This window comes from Mesoplodon densirostris, chromosome X (genome assembly GCF_025265405.1).
Source record: "Mesoplodon densirostris isolate mMesDen1 chromosome X, mMesDen1 primary haplotype, whole genome shotgun sequence".
Lineage (NCBI taxonomy): Eukaryota > Metazoa > Chordata > Mammalia > Artiodactyla > Ziphiidae > Mesoplodon > Mesoplodon densirostris.
Window position 1 is genome coordinate 95,704,294 of NC_082681.1, and position 18,215 is coordinate 95,722,508.

The 18,215-nt window shown below is 41.8% G+C and overlaps 1 protein-coding gene across 1 annotated transcript; it reads left to right on the forward strand.

The window, feature by feature from the left end:
• The first annotated feature begins 10,993 nt into the window (after nucleotides 1-10,993).
• UXT (ubiquitously expressed prefoldin like chaperone) lies at nucleotides 10,994-17,487 on the forward strand. Its single transcript, XM_060087241.1, has 7 exons — nucleotides 10,994-11,097; nucleotides 11,276-11,382; nucleotides 12,352-12,433; nucleotides 12,569-12,636; nucleotides 12,907-13,014; nucleotides 17,115-17,178; nucleotides 17,392-17,487. The coding sequence occupies exons 2-7, from the start codon at nucleotides 11,285-11,287 to the stop codon at nucleotides 17,440-17,442; spliced, it is 471 nt and encodes a 156-aa protein (XP_059943224.1). The 5' UTR covers nucleotides 10,994-11,097; nucleotides 11,276-11,284; the 3' UTR covers nucleotides 17,443-17,487.
• The last annotated feature ends 728 nt before the right edge of the window (nucleotides 17,488-18,215 follow it).

An 18,215-nucleotide genomic window follows, 5' to 3' on the forward strand; every position in this document is an offset into this window, starting at 1 on the left:
CTGCTCCCCATTGCTCCCCATCACTCGCATTACCTCCTGAACCATACCCCGCCTTTGGTGGAAAAATTGTCTTCCATGAAACCCGGTCCCTGGTAGCAAAAAGGTTGGGGACTGCTGCCTTAGAGGTTGAGGGGATCAGAATCCAGAGCTGTTACAATATATTATCTAAAATATCCTGTTTTCACACCTCCCCCCAAAAACAACAAAAAATTATGAAATATGCAAGAAAACAGAAAAGTATGACCTATACACAGGAAAAAAGCATTCAGTAGAAGCTGTGCACGAAGGGGCCCATATGCTGCACTTAGTAGACAAAGACTTCAAAACAGTTATTATAAATATAAATAAAAGAAACTATGTTTAGAGAAATAAAGGTAAGTATGATGGCAATGACTCATCAAATAAAGAATATCCATGGGGCTTCCCTGGTGGCGCAGTGGTCGCGAGTCCGCCTGCCGATGCAGGGGACACGGGTTCATGCCCCGGTCCGGGAAGATCCCACATGCAGCAGAGCGGCTGGGCCCATGAGCCATGGCCGCTGAGCCTGCGGGTCCGGAGCCTGTGCTCCGCAACAGGAGAGGCCACAACAGTGAGAGGCCCGCATATCGCAGAAAAGAAAAAAAAAAAAAGCTCACATATTGTATGTTTCCATTTATATGAAATGTCTAGAATATGCATCTCTACAGAAACAGGAAATAAATTTGTTGTTGCTTAGGGCTGGAGTGGACTGAAGAATGGGCACAGGAGTTCGATTTGGGGTGATGAAAATGTTTGAAAATTAAATTGTGGTGATGTTGCACAACTCTGTGAATATACTAAAAACCACTGAATTGTACACTTCAAATGTGTGGATTTTATTGCATATGAATTATATCTCAGTAAAGCTGTTTTTTAAAGCATCGTAAACTTAAGTGTAAAACATAACACTACAAAACTTTTAGAATAAAATATAGGAGAAAATCTTTGGGAGCTAAGCTTGTGAAGGTATAACACCGAAAGCATTATCCAAAAAGAAAAATAATCAATAACTTGGACTCCAAAAATTAAAACCTTTTGCTCCGCAGAAGACCCCATTAAGAGGACAAAAAGACAGATGGAGAAAATATTTGCAAACCATATGTATGACAAAGGATTTGTATCTAGAGTATGTAAAAAACTCTGAAAACTCAAAAGTGTTTAAAAAAAAAGCAAGCCAATTAGAAAATGAGCAAAGGATGTGAAAAGACATTTCACCAGAGAGGATATACGAATGACAAACAAGCACAGGAAAAGATGTTCCACATCTTCAGCTATCAGGGAAATGCAAACTAAGGCCACAATGAGATATCACTACACACCTATTAGAATGGCTAAAATTTTTTAAATAGTGACAACACCAAATGCTAGAGAGGATGCAGATAAACTGGGTCACTCATACATTGCTGGTGGGACTATAAAATGTTACAGCCACTCTGGAAAATAGTTTGGCAGTTTCTTAAAGAAATTGAACATCACTACCATGCAACCCAACAATAGCATTCCTGGACATTTAACCTAGAGACATAAAAACTTAAATCCACACAAAAATCTGTACACAATTGTTCATAGCAACCTTATTGGTAATAGCCAAAAATTGGACACAGATGTAAAGAACAAATATATGGATACCAAGGGGGAAAGGGATGGGATGGGAGGAATTGGGAGACTGGGATTGACACATATACACTATTGATAATATGTATAAAATAGACAACTGAGGGGAACATACTGTATAGCACAGGGAACTCTACTTAATGCACTGTGGTGTCCTAAATAGGAGGGAAGTCCAAAAGGGAGGGGATATATGTATATGTATATGTATGGCTGTGCAGTAGAAGCTAACACAACATTGTAAAGCAACTATACTCCAATAAAAATTAATTTAAAAGAACAAAAACAAAAATTGGAAACAACCTAAATGTCCCTCAATAGGTGAATAGTTAAACACCCTGTAATACACCCATACCATGGAATACTACTCGGCAACAAAAAGAAGGAGCTATTGATACCTGCAACAACTTGGATGGATCTCCAGGGCATTATGCTGAGAGAAAAAAATTAAATCTCAAAAGGACACATACTGTATAATTCCACTTATAAAACATTCTTGAAACGACAAAATTATAGAAATGGAAAACAGATTAGTGGTTGCCAGGAGTTAAGAGATATTAGGGAGGGGTGTGTGTGACTATGAAAGTGTAGCATGAGGCAGATAATTTCAGCGTGAGAATATTTTTGTATCCTGATTGTTGTAGAGGTTATTGAATCTGCACATGTAATAAAACAGCATAGAACTATCTATATACACACATCATACTGATGTCAGTTTCCTTTGTTCAATATTGTACTATAGTTATGTAAGATTTAACCATTGCAGGAAACTGGATGAACATGCACAGGACCTCTCTGTGCTATTTCTGCAAATTCTAGTGAAACTACAATTATTTTAAAATTTCAAAAATTTAATGAAGACAAAATACATTTCTAGAGAAACAAAGACTAAGAGAATTCTTTGCTGGGTGGTCTGTCTGGCTTACAAGAAATCGTAAAAGAAGTTTTAGAATTTTATTTGTAAACTTTATTATTTTGAGGCCATGTTGTTGGGTACATACAGGTCCTGGATTATAACTTTCTGGTGAATAGTTCATGTTCTCTTGTACAGATGTACCTTAATTAGACCCGTCTGCCATTGATGGACATTCAGGTTGTTTCTAATATTTTGCTAACACACATGATGCTGCCATGCATGTTCTGGTTGTACTTCAATACATAATGGTGCTAATATACCTGTGGGATAAATTCCTAGAAGTGGAATTTCTGGATCAAAGAGTTAGGTGTATTTTAAACTAGTTAAAGATATTCTAGATGAAAAAGTTCTGGAAATGGATGGTGGTGATGGTTGCAGAACAGTGTGAATGTACTTAATGCTACTGAAGTACACTTAAAAATAGTTAAAATGGTAAATTTTATCTTAGGTATATTTTACAATAAACAAAATTTTAAAAATTCAAATATATATATATATATATTCCTCTGTTTACTCCCCAAACAGCATGTAACAATATTTGCTTTCCCACATAGCTGTCAACTGCGGCCAACGTGGAGATGAGCCTGTCAGACTCCTCTTCAAGAAAGGACTCATTGCCCAGCTTCGAGAGGTATGGTTACTTGAGAGTCTCCAGTTGTTAGCTCTGCTGCGGTTCACCTCAGCTTTAGCGCCAAGGTCCCACTGTCCCCAGCCAATTACTGAGCAATGAGGTGGTTCAAAGTGTGAGGCAGGACTCCTCTAACAGGTAATCTTTGCTCTGGAGCTCCTCGTTCAGCTAGCTGCAACTTTGTCAGGCTGGCATCATGGTCTGACAGCTTCCAATCCTGCCCAATCCTCCTTCCCACCTTTTTCTTTCACAGGTGTTACTGCCCAATAAACCTGCACTACTTATTCTGTCTCAGTATCTGCTTCCCAGAGAACTTAAGCTGTGACACCAACAGTATATAGCTGACTCTTGAAGAACATAGGGGTTGGGGTGCTCCCCATAAGAATCCACGTATAACTTTTGACTTCCCTAAAACTTACCTACTAATAGCCTACTGTTGACCAGAAGCCTTACTGATAAGGTAAACAGTTGATAAACACATATTTTGTATGTTATATGTATTATATACTGTATCGTTACAATAAAGTAAGCTAGAGAAAAGAAAATGATATTAATAAAATCATAAGAAAGAGAAAATACATTTATAGTACTGTACTGTATTGATTGATAAGTTTAAGTCATCTGTTTACAAGATGAATCGTCTGTCAGTACCTACATCAATATTGCCTTATATGATACAAAGCACTGTAGGGACTTCCCTGGTGGTCCAGTGACTAAGACTGCATGCTCCCAATGCAGGGGGCCTGGGTTCGATCCCTAGTCAGGGAACTAGATCCCACGTGCTGCAACTAAAGATCCTGCACTCTACAACTAAGACCCGGTGCAGCCAAATAAATAAAGAAACATTAAAAACAGAACACTGTAGATGTTATCTGTATTACTAACTCTAGACATCAAAAATGAAAAGATAATGTGAAAAAGATATTCATATTTATTTATAGTTATAATGTTTCATGCTTGATAGTGAAGAAGCACAGTATGATTGCTTTATGATACGCTAGTATAACTGATACAATTGTTTCATAGTAGCCTAGCTTATACACTAATAAATGAATAATTATAAAATTTTTATGGCATACAGTATTTGTCATATTCATAATACAATATTAGAAACACTGTTACTTTTTTATTTTTACTTTTTGAAAAAATTTTAAATTAATTTTTATTGGAGTATAGTTGATTTACAATGTTGTGTTAGTTTCTGCTGTACAGCAAAGTGAATCAGTTATACATATACATATATCCACTCTTTTTTAGATTCTATTCCCATATAGGCCATTACAGAGTATTGAGTAGAGTTCCCTGTGCTATACAGTAGGTTCTTATTATTTATCTATTTTATATATAGTAGTGTGTATATGTCAATCCCAATCTCCCAATTTAGAAACAAGGTTACTGTTAAACAACCAACAGTTACCTGTGATTATAAGCTGATACTCAGTTTCTCCAACTGAGAGAGAGAGAGAGAGAGAGAGAGGAGAGAGGAATACTGTATGGTAATGTTATTCTTTGAAAGCAAAGTTATAAAACAGTAAGAAAACTAACACCATTAATTTTATATTTATACCACTCATCTTATGCCTCTGTAGGGATAGACTAGTATCTACATATATTTTACACATTCATGATATACCTTTTTCTTAATTTTTTCAATATTTCTAGGCTACATGTTTCGTCTGCAAGTTTTTTTCAAATTGTCGCAAATCTCCAAAAAATTTTCCAGTATATTTATTGGACCCATGCAGATCAAACCCTAATCCTATTGTTCAAGGGTCAACTGTATTACAAATCTTTCTGGTCTTTTCCAACCTGATAGATGAAAAACAGCATTTCATAACTTTATCTTGCATCTCTCTATTATGATTTAGGATGAACACATTTTCATGTATTTAAAAGTGATTTGTGGGACTTCCCTGGTGGTCTAGTGGCTAAGGCTCCGTGCCCCCAATTGCAGGGGGCCCAGGTTCAATTCCTAGTCAGGGAACTAGATCCCAAATGCATGCCACAACTAAGAGTTTGCATGCCACAACTAAAGATCCTGCATGCTGCAACTAAAGGTCCCACATGCTGCAACAAAGATTGAAGATCTCATGTGCCGCAACTAAGACCCAGCACAGCCAAATAAATAAATAAATAATATTATAAATAAGTAAATAAAAGTGATTTGTATATCTATGAATTGTCTCTGTCTAGTTCCTTTTAAATTATTGGCCTTTTATATTGATTTGTAAGAGCTCTTTATATATTAAGTAAACTAGCCATTGATTGTATCTCTTGCAAATTTTTCTTCACATTTGTCATTTGGCTTTAAGGCTTTTTAAGTTAACCATGCATACATTAATTTTATGTACACAATGTATCAGTATATTCTCTCATGACTTGAGAATTTTATGTCATGATTAGAAAGGACTTCACTCTGAGAGAATAATAAAAGATTCTTCCATTTGTTTCCTTCTAGCACGCTCATAGTTTTATTTTTACATGTAAATCTTTAATCCATCTGGAATTCATTTTAGTGCAGGAAGTGAAGGAGAGTTCTAATTTTATAGTTTCCTGCTGAGTGCCATGAAATATTTCCTTCTGCTGATGAACTGGTATGCTTTTCCCCCATAAACAATACAAATCACATAACTGATGAAAGAAATTTTCACATTCTGACTTACTTCACTCTGTATGACAGACTCTAGGTCTATCCACCTCACTACAAATAACTCAATTTTGTTTCTTTTTATGGCCGAGTAATATTGCATTGTATATATGTGTCACATCTTCTTTATCCATTCATCTGTTGATGGACACTTAGTTTGCTTCCATGTCCTGGCTATTGTAAATAATGCTGCAATGAACATTATGGTACATGTCTCTTTTTGAATTATGGTTATAAGTCAGAAAGAGAAAAACAAATACCGTATGCTAACACATATATATGGAATCTAAAAAAATAAAATGGTTCTGTTGAACCTAGGGGCAGGACAGGAATAAAGACGCAGAGGGAGAGAATGGACTTGAGGACACGGGGAGGGGGAAGCGTAAGCTGGGACAAAGTGAAAGAGTAGCATTGACATATATACACTACCAAATGTAAAATAGATAGCTAGTGGGAAGCAGCTGTATAGCACAGGGAGATCAGCTCGGTGCTTTGTGACCACCTAGAGGGGTGGGATAGGGAGCGTGGGAGGGAGACACAAGACGGAGGGGATGTGGGGATATATGTATACATATAGCTGATGCACTGTTATACAGCAGAAACTAACACAACATTGTAAAGCAATTATACTCCAATAAAGATGTTAAAAAAGAAGAAGAAATTTTCACATGTTGAGGTATAAGGAAGTCATTCTGGCATATACATAAGTTAACTTGAATTTTATGCTAACCAAAACTGCCTGTGGCCTATCATACTTACATTGTGCATCTGCTTTAATTATTAAGGAAAAGGGTGCATTGACCAGCAGTAAAAAATGTCCATGTTAAAGATAAAGATTAAATGCCTCCCTTCCTGGGTTGCCAATGGTTGTATTCCAATGTTTAAGACGCCCTTCCCAGGTGTCAAGGCCGTACTGACTCGCTCTGTATGTGCTGATCTGTTTCTTTTTTTTTAACTTTGAAGGAAGTATCCCTAACTTGTTCGATGTTCTTTCTTCTGACAAGATGTAAAACCAAGCTTCTCCAGAGCACTTCCTCAGAGTTATCTGAGAGAGACTGCCTTCCAGGCTAGAGTCCTCAATTTGGCTCAAATAAAACTCTTTTCTATTCTATTATATTTAGATTGTGTAATGATTATTTTCATCGACATAACTAACCCAATTTCCTTTTTGCTATGGCTGTGGGAAGATCAGAGACAAATTCACAGCTATGCACAGATGTGAATTTCATACCTACTTCCCAATCTTCTTTGGTGTTAATCTTTTTTTTTTTTTTTTTTTTTACGCGGGCCTCTCACTGTTGTGGCCTCTCCCGTTGCGGAGCACAGGCTCCGGGCGCGCAGGCTCAGTGGCCATGGCTCACGGGCCTAGCCGCTCCGCGGCATGTGGGATCTTCCCGGACCGGGGCACGAACCCGTGTCCCCTGCATCGGCAGGTGAACTCTCAACCACTGCGCCAACAGGGAAGCCCTAATGGGATGTATTTTTATCAGGTTCCAAATATCCAGTGGAAAATAAAGTAGGTAGTGGATGAACAAATGAGCTATAACTCATCTGGGCCTCAGTTATTTCTTACTCTTCTTGGGTAATGGCAAAGGCAGAGATCTCTAAGTCAGAGCTGGGGGAGGTTAGGGGATAGGAGGTTGGACTGGAGGAAGAGAAAATATAAATAGAGATATAAGAGCCTCATATCTCCCAGAAGCCTGAAAACGCCCACCCATAAGCCAGTAAGAGGTCACAAGTTGAAGCCAGGGAGGCCCATGTGCTTATTATAGTCCCAACCTATGTATTGGTGACTGACATGATTGTGTAGAGCTAGGATTGGCAAACTTTTTCTGTAACGGGCCAGATAGTAAATTCTTTAGAATTTTCAGGCCATATGGTCTCTTTGGCAACTACTCAACTCTGCCATTGTAGTGATGACAAATTGAAATTATAATGGAGTAATCACAGTTCAGACATACAAAAAATGGAGTCGGGCAGCTGTTGGGGATCTGGTCTCAGACACATCCCTGCACCACTGAGAACTTGAATTTTCTCTGAACTGTATCAAACTCAAGGACACCAGCAGCCCTTTTCAAAACAATATCTGCTAGCAGTTGCTAGTTGCAACCTTGTAGTTTCAAAGTCCCCCCTTGGCATCTATGTAATCATTTTGAACCCCAGCCAATGCTTGCTTAACAAGCACACTCCTTACCAGCTGCAATCCTAATTCTTGACAATTTATGTAACCTTGTGGTGTTTTTTTGCCTTTATAAAGCTCCCCCATTTTGTAGTCCTGCAGAACACAATTCAAGTGCTTCTTGGGTCTGTGTCTCCTGGACTAGTCCTAACAAACCCCAAATAAATGCCTCTTCATTTCAACCACGCCTCCGTTCTTGGAATTCTTGGTTAACACAGCATGAAAGCAGCCACAGACAATAAGTTGTCGACAGAAATAATCAATAAACAATCTATGATAGGAATAGGAATAGAGAAGAGTAAAACTGAGCCAAACTGAGGACTATAGCCCAGAAGACAGACTCTTAGATAACTCTGAGGAACTGCTCCGGAGAAGCTTGGTTTTCAGCCGAGTTTTGTATCTTGTCAGAACAAAGAATATCAAACAGGTCAGGGATACATTCCTTCGAAGTCACAAAAAAAAAAAAAAAAAAAAAAAACGGATCAGCACGTGCAGAGCAAGTCAGTATGGCCTTAGCACTGGGGAAGGGAGTCTTATCATTGAAGGAGTACCAGCATTGGCATCCCAGGAAGGGAGGCATTTAATCTTTAACATGGATATTCTTTACTTCTGGTCAATGCGCCCTTTTCTTTAATAATTAAAGCAGATGCACAGTGTAATTTTGATAAGCCACAAACAGGCTGTTTTGTTTTAGTAAGCATAAAATTCAGGTTAACTCACGTATAAGCCAGAATGACTTCCCCATACCTCAATGTGTGAACATTTCTTTCATCAAAGTAAATGAATGAGTGTGGCTATGTTTAAAATTTTACTACTGGACACTAAAATTTGAATTTCATATAATTTTCACATGTCACAAAGTATTCTTCTTTTTACTTTTTTTCAAGCCTTTAAAAATTGTAAATAGTATTCTTAGCTTGCAGGCAGTAGGAAAACAAGGCTCAGCAAACTGGGGGCCACAGTGTGCTGACCTCGATGTAAAACTTGGATGAGGTAGTTTGTTATTGGGAGTAGGTGTACAATTGTCACTTAACACTTGCTTTACAATACAGTGACCTCCCTTAGATCAATAAATTACAGTCCTAGGGCCTCCCTGGTGGCGCAGTGGTTAAGAGTCCGCCTGCCAATGCAGGGGATACAGGTTCGTGCCCCGGTCTGGGAGGATCCCATATGCCGCGGAGCGGCTGGGCCCGTGAGCCATGGCCGCTGGGCCTGCGCATCCGGAGCCTGTGCTCCGCAACGGGAGAGGCCACAACAGTGAGAGGCCCACATACCGCAAAAAAGAAAAAAATAAATAAATAAATAAATTACAGTCCTAGAAATCTGTCACAAGAAAATAAACATGGTTGCACACAAAATTTTGAAAGCAAAGACTGTTATCTTATCCTGGATTATAACAATGAAAAAAACTGGACACATCCAAACATCGAGGAACAGAAGACTGGATCAAAAATCTGAGGCCATCCAAAAGACAGAATGCTATGCATCCATGTCAACAATTATTGCATGGTCTGAAATGAGAGAAAACAAATGCTATCAAATGTTAACATTTGGTGAATCTAAGTGAAGGCTATATTGGTGTTCAGTGCCCACTTTTCTGTAGGTTTGAAATGTGAAAAATAAAGTTGGAAACATTTTTTAAAAGAAAAAAAATGTTTTGGGGGGAATGTAAGCTAATAGACTTGCACAAATCCATCTCCAGCTCATCAGAACTCTGTGCTCTCCATGTTAAGTAAAGATAATAAATGAAATACCTTTTTTCACAAGAAAATGGTATAGATTAACTCGATAATATTTGTCTAACTACCTAGTGTCTGTTTTGATCAAACTAAATGTAATGTAACCATATGTAACATGAGAAGATTTACCAAAAAAATTTTTTAACTCACAATATCTCCTTTGCAATCATCTTGTTCTAAGGGCAAAGAAAAGCTTGACTTGCTCAGGTTTTGAGTATTTGAAACAAAGCTTGCTTAAAAGACACGTAAACCCGCAAATTATCTGGGGAGACTTCCCTGATAGGGGTGGGTGCTCTAGGCCCTGCAGGTGGGAATATCATTTGGGGGATCCAGCATCCAGGTTCTCCTCCAGGCTCAGGCCTGGACTTACTGGGTTAGATGCTATTATTTGAAAATTTAACATGGGAAATAAATCCATTCGGTAATTTGAGCGCTTAAAAATAAACTAATAAAAAGCTTACACATTTAAATAAAAACATAGGAACTATTTCAGCTACAAGATAACCTATCTTGGGCAGAGGACTTCAGCGACCCCCCATTTGACGCCCCTATTAAATGACGTGATTAGACATAGTGCATCGTCAGTCTCTGCTTGAACCCCAGTTAGATTGCAGGCCACAGAGCTGGAGCCATCAAAGGTGCATTTTAGAAAAACTGTCTCCTTTTAAAAACGTTTTTTTAATGCTCACAGTCATTTCCATTATCGGGAGTCAAACCCAAACTTCCCGTGTGAAAAATCAAAATCCAGGGCGATACGAGGATGTACTTTCCTTTTTACAGACCAGATCCAGGATCGATTTTAGTCCGTCTGCTTCTGAAGCTCGGACTTTGTTTATTTATTTCTTTATTTTCAACATCTTTATTGGAGTATAATTGTTTTACAATGGTGTGTTAGTTTCTGCAAAGTGAATCAGCTATAGGTATACATATATCCCCATATCTCCTCCCTTTTGCGTCTCCCTCCCACCCCAACCCCACCCCTGTAGGTGGTCACAAAGCACCGAGCTGATCTCCCTGTGAAGCTCCTACTTTTAAATACTAAACGCTTTACTCTCTCTACCTGTGCGTCCCGCCTCCTCTGGAACCCGCCAAATCCCATTAAACCCCACCCCCACCAACCACGCGCAGTCCTCATAGGCTCCGCGCTCAGTCCCGGTTCCCACCCTCTGCAGCCTTACTTAATCTCATCGGATTTTGTAAAGCCCCGCCCTTCTCTTCTCTCAGGCATTTTTTTCCGTTCAGGACCACCCCACACCACCTGGTTATTTGGTTGGCCAGCACCCTCGTTGTACGTCATTTACCCGCGCCACCCGGAAGCTAAGGTTCTTACCAACTCTTCTTTTTGCCGGCGGCTCTCAGGTAACGGCCGCGTTTGGGTGTGCCTGTGTGACTGGGTCCCAGAGTTGGGAGGGGCAGAAGGCTGAACCCCCAGCTTGAGCCGGATGACCCCACTCCTAACGTTGAGAGGGTGCAGATGTACTGTGCTTGAGAGCAAACTGAGTGGTTATCGTGGTCTTCCCCCTCCTCATTCCCTCAGGAGCCCATCATGGCGACGCCCCCTAAACGGCGGGCGGTGGATGCCACCGCAGAGAAAGTGCTGCGCTATGAGGCTTTCATCTCTGACGTGCTGCAGCGGGACCTGAGGTGAGCGAATGGGGGCGGGGCGCTTGGAGCGGTGCACGTGGTGAGCGGGGCGTTCGAAGTCAGGGCGTAGCCTTCTGATTGGTGGGTGAGGCGTTCAGAAGCCGGCCCCGCGCGCCATTCGAGGGGGTAGGAGGGGCGGTATCCGGGGTGCGACGGTGTCGGGGTGGGGGGAGGGAAGACATGGCGGTCTTAATGGAGCGTGTGTCCGCGCATGCGCAGGCTCAGATGGCACTTAAGGGTTACGAGCGAGTTTTCAGGTTCGAATCCTGGCTTCGCCGTTTCGCTTTACGTGTGAACACGTTGTACCTCGCCTCGAGTTTCTGTGCCTCAGTTTTCTCATCTGTGAAATGGGGAAGTTACTGCAACCTTCCTCATGTGGTGGTTTTGAGTTTTCAACGTGTTCAGTCCTTGTAAAGGATTTAACTTGGATACTAGAGGCTCAATGAGTATGAAAAATTATTATTCCTATCATTATTAATCTGAGGAGGAAGTAGAGTTTTCAGGTCTAGGATTATGAGCATCCAAAAAGGGATGGAGGATTTTTTTCTAGGATGAGAATGGGGTATCCTGATTGGAGGAAGGCATTGGGAGTAGAGTGTAATAATACTAATAAGTAATAGCTAACACATATATAGAGCTTCTTGTTTGGCAGGCACTATTCTAAATGCTTTATAGTAAACTCATTTAATCCTTCTAATGACTCTGTGAGGTAATACTCGTTATTCCTATTTTAAAGATGGGGAAATTGAGTTCCAGAAAGGTCACTCACTTGCCAAAGTCTCCCAGCTAGTAAAATGGAAAGCCTGGATTCAAACCGAAGTAGTCTGACCCAGAGTTCAAATCTTGACTTCTGCACTAAAACACCTCTTTAGGGCATGGTGACATGAGAGTCTCAGAGGGTCATGATATGAGGTATTCCAAGAGAGACAGGGCTTCCTCTTGGTCACCATTTTACTCTTATCCCATCAGAAAGGTGCTGGACCATCGCGACAAGGTATATGAGCAGCTGGCCAAATACCTTCAACTGAGAAATGTCATTGAGCGACTCCAGGTAAAGATGCCAGGGTCAGGTACCATCTTTTTGTGGGCAAAGGAGGGGGAAGAGAGGAGATACCCCACACCAAAACCTGTCACCTAACCTAAAAATTGACCACTGATCCCTACCTCTTTTTCCCCGGCCCCACAGGAAGCTAATCACTCGGAGTTATATATGCAGGTGGATTTGGGCTGTAACTTCTTCGTTGACACAGTGGTGTGAGTGTCTACCCGCCCCTCTGAGCCCACAGGGTTCAGCTTCCTCTTTCCTTCATTCAACAAAAAATTTTCTTTGAGTATTTGCTATGTACCCGACACTGCTAGGTGCTGGAGATGTGACAGTAAATAAGATAGGACAAAATCCCTGCCCACCCAGAGCTTCAATTTGGGGAAGACGGGGGAGAGGGGAGTAAAAAAAAATCTCAAACTGTGTGGTGTGCTAAACAGTGATAAGGACTTCCCCGCTTCCTCTAACCACTGTTTCCTTAGCCCAGACACTTCACGGATCTTTGTGGCCCTTGGATATGGTTTTTTCCTGGAGTTGACACTGGCAGAAGCTCTCAGGTTCATTGATCGTAAGAGCAGTCTCCTCACAGAGTAAGTCCATTGCATGAGGATAGTGCCTAAAAAACACCACCATTTGCAACACCCTTCTTCCCCCTTTCCCCATGGCTGCCTGGGATGATACTTAGGAACCCATCTCCCCTCCCCCTCAGGGCTAGGGCTGAGGAAAGTGGGGGTGCAAAGCTTAGCCTCAGGTGTAGAACATAATAAGCACTGATAAATGGTCTTTGTATTGTTCACTCACACAATAATTTATTGGGCATCTGCTGTGTGCCAGGCTCTGTGCTTGGTGGTGGGGAGGCGGCAGGGAACAAGACAGAAGGGTTCCTTGAAGGCTTACCTTCTAGAAGGACTATAACTATTACACATCAGCACAGTTTTGACCAGATCCTGGAGGTCTCAGCCTGTAAATCAGAAACAATAAAACAAATTACCTCTGACTTCACCTCCTGCTAATTTTCCTGCTCGTTCACTGGGCTCTCACCACACTAACCTTCACAGGCTTCTTTAAACACCCTCAGAATGATCCCACCTCAGCGTGATTGCAGGGGCTCTTCTCTCTGCCTACAGCACTCTTTGCCCAGGTACCTGCATTGCTTCCTTTCTCCTTATTCAATTTAAGTCTTGCTTAAATGTCACTTCCTCAATGAGGCTTTCTATAACCTAACTTTAAAATTGCAACCCCTGGCACTCCTGACTCCCCTCCCCTGTTCTACTTTTTCTTTGTTTCCCTAGCACTTATGACCTCCTAATGTTGACTGTAATTTACTTCTTTACAATGTTCATTGCCTCCTCACATTAGGATATAAGCTTTGCAAAGGGAGAGATTTTCTCTATATCCCAAGTCACTAGAATAGCACATAGCATATAGTAGGCACTCTTGTTGAATGAATTTAAAAGCATATGCTGGAAATACATTTAAGTGGGGATTGAAGCAGATCTCTGTTGGTGGTGATGGGGAGGTAATGTGGGGATAAAGGATGGGCTCCAGTTGAGTTTAAGGTTCTGTGCAGGGAACAGGAATTGGGAGTGTGGACGGGAGGTCTAAAATGGGGCTAGGGAAGGCCTCCCAGAGAAAGTGACATTTGAGTCACTTGGTTGAGTGAACAAGCCATAGGGCTGTCTGGGGAAGAGCATTCCTGGCAAGGCAACCAGTGTGCCTGCCATGTTAGGAGGAACTGCCGAGAATGGTGAGCATTCACTCACTCAGAAGGAGTGAGTGAGGGGACGCTGAGCAAATACATTTAGATTAACAACATCTCACAAGTGTGAACCCCACCGATCTAAGATTCCTTCTAGGTTATATTTCTCTTTATTCCGACATTCATTTCTTCCAGAGTTGCCTCCCTTAGGTTTCAGTAATTCTTCTCTTTTCAAACCTTTTCAGGATTTCAGTGTCCGTAGACCCAAATGAGCCTCAGACCCACTGGGATTTCTAAGTCTTACTGATCAGGCCAGTTGGTGAATAGTTTGGTCGAGGGACCTGGTTTCATAGGCCGATGCAATTCTGAACTTGGTGGCCATTTAGACCAAGTCCAATTTTTTATGACAAAGCCTTCCTTGTTATGTCACAGGATTCCTGAGTCTTTCAAATAGGTTTTAATTTTATGAGACTTGATGTCTTTCCCCAAAATGAGGTATTTGTCATTGCCTGCCCCTGTCTGGTCTTTTTGATTTACTGACCTGGTCTATTAGTGTGATGAGAAATGTGAATCTCTTAATACTTTATGATAATTAGTAGAACTCCGTAGTAATTGAATCTTTCTAGGAGATGAAGATTTGAGTCTGTGTAGCTCGCTCTCTTCTTTAAAATACTTGGTTATTCTGGACACACTTTAAAGTAACTTTCTTTCAGGTTATTTTATGTAACCAAAATGGCCTATCAGTCCTTTCTGTTCTTAGTCTGTTTCTTTGAGGAGTGGGAGGATCAGGTCTCTGTGTACGTTCTTTCTGATTACAGAGAAAGGAGTACACATCCACACCCATAAGCAGACATGATTATAGAAGAAACAATAACCATATGACTATTAACACTGCCTTACATATTAATCAGTAGCAATAAGTTAAACATATCCCTTTTGTGTTACAACTAGCATTTGGTGAACTTTATACTTTTCTCCTTTTTTTTAAAGCGTTGAAACCCTTCATAGACTAAGCTTGTACATTTGAGTGCCTACTATGTGCCACATACTGTTTTTGTTCCTGAGGATACAGCAGGAAACAAGGCAGACCAAATCTCTGCCCTTACGCAGCTTACATTCTAGTCAGGGAAGACAGACAGTAAACAAGTAAAGGATGTAGTATGTCACAGGTTGACAATGTTGCAGAGAACAACAAGGATTGGAGATTAGAAACATTGCCTCCAAGGGAGCAGTTGCAATTTTAAATAGAATGCTTGATTGGATGTGGGGTGTGAGAAAAAGAGAGGAGTCCAGGTTTTTGGCTGAGCAACTAGGAGGATGGAATTGCCATTTTATGAGATGGAGAAGATAAGGGAGGAGCAGATTTGGAGGGGAAGATCAGGAGTTCAGTCTAGGACCTGTTAAGTGTGAGGTGCTCGTTAAACACTGAAGTAGATTTTCTGAAGATGTAGTTAAAACTCCCAAGGCTGGAGTTCGGGAGAGAGGGCTGGATTGAAAATATAAATTTGGGAGATAGTGATATATAAATGGGTTCATACTATTTTTTCCCAATTTGACATCCTATGTTGTTGCCTTCTACTTTTATTAACAGTATTTTGTTTCTTTAAAACACTCCTACACTGACAGATAGCTCAGCCAATAAAATCCACATTCCTACCATGATATCAAGACCCTGCATGATCTAGCCCCTTCCTACCTCTTGGATCTTATCCTGTGCCACTTTCCTTCCACCATTTGCTTAATTTCTAACACTGGTCTCCTGACAGCTCCTCAAAAAGCTCTTTCCTGCCTCTTGGACTTTTTGTGGAAAAGACCATCCTATTGTTTAACTCCTACTCATTCTTCAGAAAGGCCTTCCTTGATCCTTTGTATCAATTAGGATTCTTTTGGGTGAGACTGGTCCCAGTTGCCATAGATATAAGGAATTGACTAGTTCACATAACTCAACAGTCCAGAGCCAGAGTGGTTTCAGGCAAGTCCAGCTTCCCAGTTGCTTAGGCCTTGGTGTCTTTCTTAAGTCCTCTCACTCGCACCCAGCATCCTCCTTTGGTAAATCCTGTTGACTCTACCTTCAAAATATATCCCAAATCCAATCATTTCTCATCACCTCAACTGCTGCCGCTGTGGTGTGAGTCTGCATCTCTCACCTGGACTATTTCAATAGCCTCCTCACTGGGCTTCCTCTTCCACACTAGCTGTCCTTATCCCTAGTCAGTCTCTGCACAGCAGCCAGATGGATCCTCTTAAACCCTAGTTGTTTCACATCCCTTCTCTGATCACAATCATCCCCTGGCTCCCATCTCACTTAGAGTAAAAGCCAGAGTCCTTACCGTAGCCTGGCAGCTTTTACATGATCTGTCTCCCCCACTTCCCTCTGTGACCTCACCTCCTACAGCCCCTCTTCGCTTATTCTTCTTTACCCAGGCTGGCCTCAGACATGCCAGGTACACTCCCACCTCAGAGCCTCTGCATTTGCTGCCCCTTGTGTCTGGAACACTCATCCTCCGTGTATTCACATGATTCGCCTCTTCATTTTAAGTGTTTACTCAAATGCTTCTCAGTGAAGCCATCCCTAAGCACTCTAATTAGAATTACAGCCCCCATGCCTGCACTCCTTATCCTCTCTTATTTAATTTTTTCATTGTACTTATAACCATCTGACATACTCCGTGTTTTATTCCATCACTGTCCCTCTTAATGAGAATTTGAGCTCCACGATGCCAAGATTTTTGTTTGTTGTGTTTGTTGCTATCTCCCCAGTACCTAAAACGACCCGGCATAGAGTAGTCGTTCAATAAATGTCTCTGAATCTGTGCCATCCAGATGGCAGCCAGGCATCTCTGCATAGGAGCAGGCCAGGTAATAGGATGTCCTACCACCTGCCATGTGGAAGTCATCCAGGATGTAGGTAGTTCCTGAAATGATGAGGAAGCATCATCCTCATGATCATAAGTGGGGCCCACTTTGCCCTTTCTTGTTTCTTTTCTCCAGGCTCAGCGACAGCCTCACCAAGGACTCCATGAATATCAAGGCCCATATCCACATGTTGCTAGAGGTGAGAGCAACTCACCCCATTCCCAGACTCTATCTCCAAATGTTTAGGGCGGTGACCTGAGGAAGAGAGAGCCAGAGATGGGAAGTACCTTCTTTCCCTCTAAACTGCAGTCAAATTGGAGCCGAGCTGGCTCGGAGGGAAGGGAGTTCTGAGCAAGCCTGGGGTGGGGCCTGGACCCAGGCTCCGTGCAGTCTTTTCTGTTCTCTTTTTCAGGGGCTTAGAGAACTACAAGGCCTGCAGAATTTCCCGGAGCCTCACCATTGACTTCTTCCTACCTCCCCTGACATTAAAGAGCCTGAATGTCTTTGAGTCATATTGGCCCTTCTTTCCCCCCTTAACCCCTGCTGTTTGCGAAAGTGCCCTGTTTCTAAAGCACAAAGTTACTAGGAGGCCCAGAGATCCAGTCTGTGTGGAAACTTTAAAAACCACTGAAGTCCCGTCTTCAGCCTGTCCCCTGGCAGAATGTGCCACTTGACTTTCTGCTTTGCCCTCTATACCATCGCCTTGACAACCTGGGCCCCCACCTGACCCTTCCATTTCTTTTCCTGTACAATACTCTCTGAATTACCTTAGAGAATGGGCCGATTCAGGGTGGAGGTTTGTTCCCCAAGGCAGCCTTTCACTCCTGGCCCTAGGGTTTACCCCTCTCCCACACCCCAATCATTTCTCAGGTACCTTAAATTACACCCACGCCCGTCTAGGCCCAACCTTGGCCTTGCCCCAGCTTCTGATTATCGATAGTTCCAGCTTCCAGCAATGGGTCTAGGGCTGATCCCGCCCTCCCTGGTCCAGCCCCTATTCTAGGTTGAGTCCAGCTTCTGCCAATCGATGCAGAGCCTGCTTCCACTGCTTTATTACTGGCTGCAGCTCGACCCACCCTCGTAGGCATTTAGTTTCCGCCACTCAACACTCCTTCGCTTGTCTGGCAGCCGCTCGGTTCTAAATTTGTCTTTTCTAGCCAATCACTACAGAGTTACCCTGCCCGCCTACGCAGAACCCTGGCCAGACCTCCTCCCTGCGGGCTGCTACGCCTGTGT

What these genes read in the sequence shown, in the direction of transcription:
- UXT (XM_060087241.1), top strand. Translation starts at nt 11,285, where the DNA reads ATGGCGACGCCCCCTAAACGGCGGGCGGTGGATGCCACCGCAGAGAAA. An exon ending in ATGTCATTGAGCGACTCCAG is followed by an intron (nt 12,434 to 12,568) that starts GTAAAGATGCCA and finishes CCGGCCCCACAG; the next exon opens with GAAGCTAATCACTCGGAGTT. An exon ending in AAGAGCAGTCTCCTCACAGA is followed by an intron (nt 13,015 to 17,114) that starts GTAAGTCCATTG and finishes TCTTTTCTCCAG; the next exon opens with GCTCAGCGACAGCCTCACCA.